The sequence below is a fragment of the Nyctibius grandis genome, chromosome 7 (assembly GCF_013368605.1).
Source record: "Nyctibius grandis isolate bNycGra1 chromosome 7, bNycGra1.pri, whole genome shotgun sequence".
NCBI classification, from domain to species: Eukaryota; Metazoa; Chordata; class Aves; order Nyctibiiformes; family Nyctibiidae; genus Nyctibius; species Nyctibius grandis.
Window position 1 is genome coordinate 11,384,776 of NC_090664.1, and position 12,453 is coordinate 11,397,228.

General features: G+C 37.3%; 1 protein-coding gene across 1 annotated transcript in view; it reads left to right on the forward strand.

Annotated features, from left to right (window-relative positions):
- ABHD5 (abhydrolase domain containing 5, lysophosphatidic acid acyltransferase) overlaps positions 1-11,554 on the forward strand; it is a 30,932-nt gene extending 19,378 nt beyond the window's left edge. The window contains exons 4-7 of the mRNA XM_068404672.1: positions 1,602-1,756; positions 5,221-5,332; positions 5,879-6,065; positions 8,435-11,554. Coding sequence (XP_068260773.1) covers positions 1,602-1,756; positions 5,221-5,332; positions 5,879-6,065; positions 8,435-8,524 — 544 coding nt within the window. The 3' untranslated portion in view covers positions 8,525-11,554. The remainder of the gene's footprint in view (positions 1-1,601; positions 1,757-5,220; positions 5,333-5,878; positions 6,066-8,434) is intronic.
- Positions 11,555-12,453: the final 899 nt, after the last annotated feature.

Below are 12,453 nucleotides of genomic sequence, written 5' to 3' on the forward strand. Positions count from 1 at the left end.
GCACAGCTTTCAGCCAGATTATCTTAACAATGCATTAGAGGCTTAAGGGGTTCTGGAGACATATTGTTAGGAAAGTAGATCTGTTTCTCCAAGCTTAGATGATCCGTTAATTTACTACGTTGTACGAAAGTTGTTCATGGGACAACTGAGGTTACGGATCCAGAAAGATTCCTGTTTGGAATATACCTGGACGATGGTGTGTCATGATTTTCAAATACTGCAACCTCTGGACTACTACTTTTGGAATGATTCTCGTGGTAAACTTCCCATTATCCTGGGTTATGTTTTAGGCTTGATTACCAAAAGGAAAAATGCCAAATAGGAAGCAAAGTATTAAGAAAGGAAACATGAAAAAAAGCTTACTCTATTTTTATTCATGTGTTTTTTTTAATGCCATAGTGTGCGCACAGAATGTGTGGCTGTCCTGAACGGCTCCTCATTGCTCGCACTTCTTAGCCTCTAATCTCTCCTGCTTGGTTTGTGTAGTTAAATTCTACCCAGTCCTCTTTTACCATTGGTGTTTGCTGCTGTGTGCAAATGCGCTCATGGCTGAGCTGACAGCCAAGAAACATCTTTGTGAGCTTAATCCTTTTTAACTCCTCATTTCAAGCAGAGATTTCAGGTTTCCCAACTGATTATAGTCCAGAAATAGCCTTCGGAATCACTTCTGACATAATTTTAGGCACTAAGAATTCTGCTGTATTAAGTATCTAATCTCATGGCTTTGAAAGAGAAGGAAGTCATGAAGAAGAAAGTAAAGATGATGAAGCTTGCGTGGAAAATCACTTTAAATATGCAAAACTATAGTTAAGAGTAACTTTTTCAGAAATCGCCAGTATCTAGGACAGTTAGAGTAGGTGATATTATGGGATTAAACAGAAATGGACGATTCCAATCTACCAAGATGGAATAGATTTTTTGCTTGAGGGGGGCTCGCAGCATGAAGTGATTGATAGTTGCGTGTGCTGGAGACTCCTACTATGCTCTCTGTACTGAGATTTCTTTGACGAATAATTTTATGAATTTTCTCTCTGATGTTTCTTTCATGACCTAAAATCAATAAATTTAGAAAACATCTGCTAATTTTGCTCTGCCTCACTCCGTTCAAATTTTACTTTGATAAGATGGTTTTTCAGATAAATTGCATCTCTTCTTACAGCAGAGTTCTTAGATGGCTTGGAAAAGAAAGACTTTTAGCAAGTTTACTTAAATGAAACAGATGAAATTATCTTCTTTTCTCTCAAACTGCTCCTGCAAATAATATTGACTGAGCATATAGATTAGGCTATTTTTAAAAGCAGAAACAAGACTGGCCTTTTTCTCATATGTGTGTGACAGTGGGTATCTATTGAATACTGAGTTTCTCTTTGTGACATGAGCTTCCAAGTTTCTGGTGTTCATACATATGATTAGTTGCAATTCAATCTCTCTCTAGTGAGCAATCAAAAGCAAAACCATTGATAAATCAGAAACAACGTAATAAGCCACTATGATAGAAGTGACTAAAACGGGTTACATAGTCCACAGATAGCACATTTCTGTCATACTCAGTCGAAGAAAAATTACTGTACTCTAAACCTCTGAACCTTTTTTGCCAACAGGGTCAAACATCTTATCTTAGTGGAGCCATGGGGTTTTCCAGAGAGGCCTGACAATGCTGAGCACGAAAGACCAATTCCAATCTGGATCAAAGCACTAGGAGCTATATTGAGTCCATTTAATCCATTAGCTGGATTGAGGATAGCAGGACCCTTTGGTGAGTTTTAGCTACTCTTAAATACCATTTCTGTTTTGTTAAACATAAACGTGGGGCAGATACTCCATTACAATAAGCTTTGTTGCAAGCCCATAGCACCCACAGAGAAAAGAGTTGGAGGAGAAAGTGGGAGGGATTGAGGAAAGATGAACTCTTTAACACAAGAGGGCAAGCTCTTTCTATTAGAAATACTAGTATGATAGTTTATAGCAAGCTACATTGTATTATTGTAGGCTACAGTTATAGTGAGTCAGATTATGTGGACGTCTGTTGGGGAAGCCTGACAAAGAGGCATGAATGTGAAAAGGTTTTTTTCTGGTTGCCTCTGGTCACAGTCCATTTAGTTTCCCTTCCAACTGCAGTTTGATGGACAAACAGGATTTCCAAATTCAGTTAACATTAGAAGGCAGTCTCTCATAAACTCATTTGTCTTTGGCCTGAATTTAGAGAATTTAAATTGAAACTGGGTTCTTTCCATTAGCCATTTTCTTATTGCTCTAGCAAATTTTGTGTGTCTCATTGGTGTTTTGCATTACAGTGGCAGTCTGTCCTTCATATTTCTACGTTTCAACAGTACTGATGAGATGTTACATAAACTCTATATACCCTAATACTAGGACTAGGTAGGGATGATGAAAAATACTATGGTTTTAGTTTATGTGGGAAGTGGGGAGAAGGGTGTGATCAAATCTGAAATTCATCACATGTATTTCTTCTGGAGAGGAAGGAGGTTATCTGTCTATTATTCTCTGTGCTACAGGAGTGTCTGCTGGAGAGGCTTGGAAAAAGATATCCTTCAGGCCCCTCACAAGTTACAATTAACTCACCTTTTCATCATTTTCAGTATTCAGTCTGAAGATAATCTAGTGACATTTCTAGGCTTTGTTTAAATTTGTGTCGCATCTGTTTCCTAAATCTCTTTCTATAGAATATATATTTTAATCTGTTGATCTATTTGATTATTTTCGAGAGTGTGACAAAACTAGCTTTTCAGACAAGCGACATGTTTTGTACAAACAGCATTTTACTTTTAAAAAAATCTGATTTGGTTAACAAAACAACCTGAAGCATATTGAGTGATAAGCACTGATTTAATGCCTTTTATGCAATAACAAATACATGCATAAATCAATCCGTGTGGAAGGGTTCAAAACTGAAGTTGTCTCCCTTAGCAAGTAAGTGCAGTCGAAACCATGCTGCAGAAACAGACCCTGTCTTGGCAAAATATCCCCAACCTAGCCTCACTTATAGGTTGCTGTGGACAGCAGCGCTTTTCAAAATTTTTCATCCATTTCTCATTCCAGATGTTAAAAAACCTTTCTGTCATCAACTTAATGTGCAGTTCTTGACAGGTGAAGCATAGTTCTTAGAGAAGGGTGAATTTAAACGCTGTGCTGCGAGGTAGCTGTCAAACCCAACCTGATGAAGGCACCGAACCAAACCCAGGTTACCTTCTGCATGCACGTGTGCTTAAGCTACTGAGTAGGCGTAGCTGTCTGGTCCTCACTATAAAGCCAGTTGCTCTAGTTCAAAGGTATGAGTTAGGCACTTAAATGTGAGCCAGGTTCTTTGGGATATCACAATGGTATCACATGGATATTTAATCAGACCCACAGGCAGATACTTAAACCTGGGAGAGAGACAGAATCAAGAGGGATCTTTTTCTTTGAGTGGTTTCCAGTTAGTTGATTTACATGTTTTCCTTCACTTAACTGGAGCAGTCACCCAGGCGGCTCACAGTGTAGGGGTTTCGGTGCTTAGATTGGATTTTTGAATTCCATTCCTAGGGCTGAACGCCTAAAAATTTCTCAGGACAACAATAATGTCACTGTGACCACACCCTTTCTGTGGAAGTCAGGGTCTTCGGGGTCTTCACTATTTCTTTTAGCATTTCCATAGACGCTATGGAAAACATCAGCCACACAGTTGAGGGTGTCTTCAATAAACATTATAAGAGTGAACCAGTGTGATTTCATTCCAAAATTTGTTCCAAGGTGCCTTGACTCCTTGTTTCATTCTCCCCTGTAAATTCCAGGGGAAGGAGAACAGTTTTGTGATTGGACCCACAGGCAAAACACTTTTTATCAAAAGGGAAAGTGAATTCTAAAATTTGGTAACTTCCAGTCCCCTAGTTACTGGAAATGGGGATGCTGTGGCCTCTATGCTTATAGCAGGAGAAAACACAGAATTAGTCTCTTTCTTCCAGGCACTCTTATTCCAAGCCAGCTATATCATTTGTGTTGAAAAAAAAAAACAAAACAGACAGAGAGAAAAACACAGAAGTCCAGCAATTGAAATTTCTGTAGAAAGAATACAAGCAACAAAGCAAATTGCAGAATGTTTGCATAAGCTTCAGGACTTAAATCACTGTTTCATAAGGGAATTATTTTCTCTTGCACTGTATTAGTTTTTTTAATTGATTTAAAGCATACATAAAGGTGTGTTGCAGTAGTCTAATCTCAATGTTACAGAAGCATAGATCACTGTGACAAGGTCTACATAAATAGTACCAGCCCTTTGGCCAGGGAAGGTGGGAAGAAGTGACATCATTGTAATTGCACAGATTAACAACAGTATTTTCAGTTGATAAACCCAAGTCGTAAACTGTCAGCCTATCTCTTCAGGAACAAATAATATTATTAGACTAAGATTAGCGTTTGGTGAGGTTCTTGTCCCAAAGATCCACCTGGTCAACTAAAAGAGGCTTCTTAAAGAAGTGATTCAGAATAGGAGCTTAACTTTAGAAAGCCTGAACTGGCCCCTGAAGGGACCTGCTTCTCTGCTTTAAGAGAGCACGGGGACAACAGCTTTCTTAGGTTAAATCTCTTAATTTATACCAGTTCTTGTGTCTTATACTCATGTCAAGATTTCTACACCTGCTTTTCCGTATAGACTTCTGTTCTTTCAACTAAACACCAAGTTAGATGAACTAGCTTCAGAAGAAAACTGTTTTGTAAGAGGAGAGCACAGACTTGTATCTAAGGAAGAAAAACAGGCCAGCTTTTTCAACAGTGCCTTCTGGTTCTGAAAGGTGGGATGCCTTTGGTCCACCTGGTGATGCCAAGGCAAGAAGAAAGACAGTGTTGGTTTCATGTGAGACTGAACTGGTGGCAAAAAGATACTCTGCTTAGCCCTTTTACTGGTCCCCTTTGCATGTTTCTGCTATTGCTGCAGTAGCCCTTCTCAAACATTCCCCATATGTATTCAGCAGGGATTGATTTGCCCCTCTTCTGAGGCAACATAAAATCCTTTAGAGTATTTATGTTTCATTCCTGTTTGGTGTAATGCCATCATGTTTTCCTAAGACATGTGAGTGGTGAAACAAAACATTGGTTTAGAAGTCATCAAGCTTAGCCACGAGTTTCAAGGGAATGTGTTTGGAGGGTTGTAATGAAAAGCGTTAGGCAGTCTGATACAGTTGTCTGTACTGGTTCCTCCTCTAATAGTGTTTTCTGTTTTAATAGGATTAAGCCTTGTTCAGCGTTTAAGACCAGATTTCAAGCGAAAATATTCATCGATGTTTGATGATAACACTGTGGCTGAATATATCTATCACTGCAACGTACAGACACCCAGGTGAGTATGAGTTTCCCAGTGTATGTTTTGAAGTCTGTCTTTCATTTACTGAGTGCCTGCTACTCCCTCCAATGGCCATGGCAACAGCGTGCATGGTTTTTTTTTGAAAAAAATTGTAACATTTATTGTATCAATTGAAGAAAAAAATGGCATTGCACTTTGTCTGAATTCCAGAAACTGAAAAACGTAAAAGCTAACCTAATCCTATATTTCTTCTAAACTACCTGTGTGTTAATTCTGAGAGAGTTTGGGCACTAATTTTTAATAAAAAAGTTGTTACGGTGGTTTAATTTGTAAAGAATTTCTTTAAAAACTTTAAAAATAAAACATTCTTTTAAGTGTTATCACTCAGTACTATAAAAACATAGGCTCCTTCTGTTGAAAATTACATGCAAACCTTGAAAACTTATGTTTCTTAATAGTAAAAAATCCCTGCCTCATGTACTATTGCACTCTGTGTTACCAAAAGGCACAGATACTCCAATTTAGAGAAAAGGTAGATCCAGTGGAAATTTAATTATTTTTATCCTTTTGAACGACCTGAAGTGGTGAAACAGCTTTCAAGAACATGACTATTCCTTATGGATGGGCAAAAAGGCCAATGCTGCAACGGATTCCACAAATGGATCAAGACATTCCTATCACTGTGGTCTATGGAGCACGTTCATGTATAGATGGCAATTCTGGCAGCACTATCCAGTCTCTGAGACCAAATTCGTATGTGAAGACAATAGTAAGTTGACTTTTAAAGCAGTTGTTTGTTTATTGTGTGGATTTGTTTAAATCATATCTGTGGTTTTTTACCAGATTTTATACCAGATTCCACATTTTTATACCAACTGTGGAAATGCTGGCCCTTCGATTTAAAGCCCAGGGTAATAACTTCAGATTTCTGTGTGTGTGAGATAGAGGGAGAGACGAAACAAGTGTTGAAACAGAGAAAACCTAGACAAGAGAGTAGAGTTCCCAAAGAAAGAAGGAAACTTACTGTAGCACTAGAAGCTGAATTAGATCTTTGAGCAAGGTCATTCTTCTGCTCTACAAAATATTTTGTTCTACAGTGTGCTAATACAAGTAGTTTTTGTGGTCATTCACTGGTAAATATCCGGGGTTTTGTCTATGTTTTAAATCACAGCAGTCCTAAGATCTGCATTTATGTATGACATAGTGAGGAGGCTCTCATAAACTGTTCTAATCTGTCTGTGTAATGCTTTTGAGAGTGGTTTGTAGCTGGTGCTTAGGTTCTTGTAAGCATCTGTCTTTACATCATTAAAAAAATACTTAGTATTGTCTTCCTAGCTAATGCATTCCCATTTAGAGGTACGGCATTATCATTTAAAATGTGTGTACTTGCAACTTGATGCGAATGTGCACACTGCATGTTTTGTTGATTTCTGTTAAAAAAAACGAATTTAAAAGTATTCTTCACACATTGTCACATCAGCCAGCCGTGATAACTGAATATGCATATATGTTACAATGCTATGAGGTGATAAAATGTTTGAATACACCAGCTGTCTTCTTACTGATGTCTAGATCTGTCTGGACAGAAGTGTACAATATGTGATGTTGATAGTGTACTGCAACAAGTCTTTCAAATAAAATTTTATAATCTTGATATAGCTGACATCAGAGCTGGAACTCAGAGAAAAGACATTGTTATTGAACTGTTTACATGTGTTAAAGAGCACAAATACATTTAATAGGTGTTGACATCCGGACTGAAAGTGTCACTTAACTGCTTAACCAGAGAGAAAGTTGTAACAAAAAGTCACTGTTAAGAGGTGTGCAATAGATTGCTAGGATAAGCATATACCAGTCAGGCAGATTTTTCCAGTCTGGTCAATGGCTTTTAGAAGGGACTGTGGAAAATTTTATTGTATTCCAGGTTTAAATTTTGTCAAGCCAAATACAGATTCTAAAAGGTAAATAGGAGTGGTAGAAATTATAGGGACATTAAAAATAAAACGTAGGATGGAAAGGGTTCTCATGAGGCTGAGACATGGAATGGCAGTGCCATCCTTGGTAAAATGCACAGAGGTTCTGGGGTTTTATTATGTGTGTTTATTTCTAATTAATTTTTACTTTGAGTTTGTGGGGTTTTTTAACACAATAACATAGCTCTACTTCTATGGGCTTCAATTAGAGGCTTAAGAGGGAGTGTTTTAATGGAGGAAGGGGAAAAATAGATTTAAATACAAATTAATCTTGGACTGATTATAAAATGGAAAGAAAATAGGTCAAGTACCTTTGCTGTACACTATGTTGATATTTTGCTTCATACCAGTTTTGGCAGAGAATGATAAATTACAGAAATAAGGTAACCACCCTGTTTGTGGCTACTTAAGCCCTTAATTTTCTTACACAGTTGCTGTGAACTAATCTAGGTCACATATGTGGGGTTTCCCCCCCATATAGTGCATCATTTGGATTTTACTTGTTCCTGCTTAACATGGTAGTCATTAATTCAGAGGGCTGAAATCTGCTTCCACAAGTCTAGAAAATCCCCAGCAATTTAAGCTTCTGAGTTCTTAAATCATTTATCCTAGCACTTTCTTCAGTCTCTTCCATATCATTTTTATAGTAAGAGAATACAAACAATTTCACGCTCTCTCTAATGCAAACACTTAACACAACTAAAGAGCAACCTGGCAGAACTATTTGAGTGGAGAATGAAGATAACGAAGATGAATCAGAAGTTTGATATGTAAAGCACGTTCTCCTAAGTTTGTTTTGCAGTGACTTGTGTCCACTGGAATGGTTGTTTTTTCCAACAAGGTGTGCAGCTGAATAAGCAGTAGGTTTACCCTCTTTTCCTGTGTAGCGAAGTTCCTTCAAAAGGTGGAAGAAGCTTTGGTTTTCCCCTATGTTTACAGTCGGTTTTAGGCTGTACGATACCACCTCCTGGCAGCAACTGTGCAAACTGCATTAGCACAGGCTGGGTGCAAGGGATCAGTTCCAGTTTCGAAATTTTTCTTTTCAAGTAGTGACATATCAAGTAGGTAATGTGTAAAAGTCAGATTCTTCACATATCCCACTATTTGTTTATTTGCTTACTACATTCTTGTGATTTTGACCTATTTCTTCACCGTTATCCTCTAGGCTATCCTTGGCGCGGGTCATTACGTGTATGCTGATCAACCTGAAGACTTCAATCAGAAAGTGAAAGATATCTGCGATTCTGTGGATTGACTGTCTTCTGTTCTTTAGCACGTCGTACCATAGATAGCATTTAATAGCAATACTCCCTCGGAAATCGCTAAAGAATGCAGAGCTAATGGAACAGGCTCTGTTTGCACACTGTTTCTTCTAAGAAGCCATTTGCACACTTAAACCACTGAGTGCCTTTTTGGGGGGGGATAGGGAGATTTGAAGCAAACTTTGTACAGTTTTGTTTGAGATTGGTCTTTAGATTATTGGCCTGTCATATGAAATTACATGTAACTTTTTAAACTGGAATTTTCTTCAAAATTTAATTGAATCTTGCACATGTTGAACTCTAAAAATGCTGAGTTCTCCATTCACACAGGGAACTGTATCGATACAGATACAATGTACGAAATGCAATTTGGTTTCTTTATGAACACTTAAATTTTAGTTAATGTTTCATAACAAGAATATGAAATTGCTTATGTGTTTTATTTTTAGAATCCAGAAGGCCATATACAATATTTTAAGGGGTTGTATTTTTTTTTTTTTTTAAATTGGAGTGGTAACAGCTTATGAAGCTGATTTTGGGAAATGGACAGGGCCAAAATAATGAGCAGTGTCTGTCACTGGAATATGTGTGTTAGTTTGTAAGGAATTGGGGCTCAATATTAGGAAATCTTTGTTCTGTTGGATTTTATTTCAGTTTATCTCAAGGCATCTTTTTCCATACATGCAACTTTTACAGAAGGCTCAGTTTGTAAAAGTCAATGATGTCACCAGCACTCATGCTTCCATAAGTATTTTCATATGTAGATTTCAGTGATTTTAAAATACAGAAGATGGCTTGTTAGTTAGTCCATCTATTTTTAACACTTCACTGCAAGATTTCTTACTATCCTAAACCTAACCACTGTAGATATGTTGACAAGATTGTGATTAGGGCTGGGGAATGGCCACCTGGATAGTGAGCACTGTTCCCTTTTTTTAGGTAGAAAACCTAGTCCGCTCTTTAGTAAATTTGGGGCGGAGGAGAGGCAGAGGGAGAATATTGATGTTCTCTAATTGGGCGCTACAACAGGTTAGTGTATTTTAATTAACGTGCAGCCTCCTTATAGGAAGGATTATTACTGGGATGAACAATACCACTGTAACAAACTATATGTTTTGGAGATTCTTTATATAATTATGTATTTTAATTAATTCAATATCAGAGATAATCCAGTCTCTGCATCTTTTTGAAATTGTAGTTTGACGTTAGTTCTTCACATGCTTAGTAAATTGTATTAAGCAAAATACTTTGTCACTTTAAAGCCAAATTATATGGTGGTTTGTTTTTTAACAAGTTTACATAAAACTATTGATCTGTTTTGAATATTAAATTGACTACTGAAGAGTTCTTGATACTTTTATACATAGAGAATTTGAATTAATGATAGCACCGTCTTAAAGCTTGAATGGAATTCTGTGCATTTTTTTCTCAAATAAAGGAATTTTTCCACATATTTATGATGCGGAAGGCAAAGATACCTAAAATATTCAGGAAATACTCTGATTGTGTTCCCAGATGAACATAATTTCTCTCTTTCTGAAGGAGATATTTATCTATATGGTGCTACATAAACATCAAACAGTCTTTGTAAATGCCTTGACTGGTAGCACTTAATATCTAACAAGCTAAAGATTTTAATTAAAATTAACTATTAAATTAAGTTACTTTTTCAATTAGCAGATGCCAGAATTTTTAAACAAAATTTTGGGTTATTTGCTTAAAGCTTGAGTTCAAAATGGAAAATCAGAAAATCAATCATATTTTTGAATATAAGCTATAAATTCTCAGTCATGCCACCATTTAGGTAGATGCCTTCAGTTCATATTTTTTTCACCCTTTTTAGTGTCTAATTTGTATTTATCAACTTAAAAAGCTGTTTTAATTGTGTGTAAAAACCTAATGCAAAAATATATTCTGAGTTTCCTACAAATAACAAAAGGGGAAACAAACTATTGACGTTTGCAGGTAGCACTTACTGATGGGAATTCTAGGTTCCACATCAAAAGATGGAAGTAGGGATAAAAATTGCACACTGAATGTGAATATTGTTTTAAATATCCCTTGCTTTTTCAGGTTATTGTACTAATAGGATTTATTACTTAAGTTTTGCACAAAAAAAATCTTAAATGTTATGTTTGATTAATGTTAAGACATGATGTTGCTTTTGTAAAAATTGTGTGTAATTAAGCCCTCGAAATCAAGAGTAATTAATAAGTTGAGCTAAAGCATCCAAAATACATTAAAAATACGCTAATGCTTATTTTCAAATGTCTCAATTTTCTTAGGTTTTCTTGTACTTGACTGAAACTGGTAAGCATTTGTCAACAACTAGCTGCAAGCTCAGAATGCTGATTGTATATACAAAGAAAATGTTTGTTGGTTATCTTCCAGGCAGTATTAGATACTGCTGTGAGGGTCAAGATGGAATTCTGAATATCCTGTTGTGTGCAAAGTAACCCGATAAAGTTACTTTAATAAACATCATAAGAGGTGCCGAACAGAAAATGAATGGCACATACTGAAAAGACTTGGAAGCTAGACCTTTTGTGAGCAAGTACTGTCTAGGAATAAGCTCCGTTTCTCCAGATGTTCTGTTTTAGTGCGATGACCAGTTGCTTAAATGTACTGCGGCGAGCACTGAACACTGATGGTGCTATTTTTATTACAGCCCTATGAAATAAGACAAGAATCACAGGCATAAAGGCACCCAAAGATCTATCCTGTTCTAGCATCAAAATGAAGACAGCTGTGTACCAGAGGCTAAGGCATAACAGAAAGAATCCAAAATATTAATAAAAACCCAAGATTAACTGTCTAAGTCTCCAGGACACGCTCTTCTTCCTGAGGTTGCTGTGATAAAATTTTATTAAAGTAACTTAGTAATATTTTGTTTGCATGGCTGACTTCATCTTGTTACTTATTGAACTCTGCCAGATTAGATTTTAGTTCTGAAAAACTGATTTTCAGAGAAGTAATTTATTGATAAGATTCTGTAATAAAACATTCACAACCATCACAAGAAAGTCCCTGTTTGTATCTGATTGTGAAATGGAAATGGAGAGTGTGAATTCATACACGTTGAGCTTGGAAAAATGGGTCTAAACGGGGGAAATGCCATCATCTGGTTTCACTCGGATTAAACCAATGCCAGCATTTCTTTTTAAACCTTTATCTTTTTAAGGTTGCTGCAACTGTTCGTGCTGAACTGATGTGACAGCTCTCTGTGGTCTGTTGTGGTTCCTCAAATTCCCAGCCCTTCCACATCAGGGTTATTCAGCTTTATGGCTGGGAGTAAGACAAGATTATATACAATAAAAACATTTGGAATCAACATATGGGCAGACGTATTCAGGAATGCCTGTTTTGCTAGCATCCATTAAAATGTAAGTCTCCAGAAGCCTAAGGCTAATAGCCAACTGCTGTTTAAATGGGTAATTTCTGGGGGCTCCTCCACGTATCTGTCATTTTGTCGGGTTCTTTTACGTTGGCCAGTTCACCATCAGCCAATCCTGCGATGCTTAAGCATGGCAGCGCACCCAAGTTGCCAAAAACCTGGGGGTTTATTTTGTAGGAAACACAAGTGAAACTTGTTAAAGGGTGAGTCGCTAGAGGTAATTGCAGAGAGATAAGTTTTAGTGGGACCAGAAAGGTCAGAACAGGACATGGGTGTGTACAGCAGCTGCTTTCTGGTATTAGTGGCGGTAGATGAAAATGGATGGAGACTTCAGGTTTTCAGGCAGGTGATGGATGGACCAGTGCGTAGAGCAGAGGCACGTAACTGGAATGGCAGCATACACCACAAGGAACAGTAAGGGCTAGAAAGGAACGAGGCAGCTGAAAACAGCAAACTTCAGCTGAAGAGCAGGGGGCTGTGAATTTTTCCTTCAAGAGCTGGTTCAGCTCTGGGTGAGGATAAGGAGAA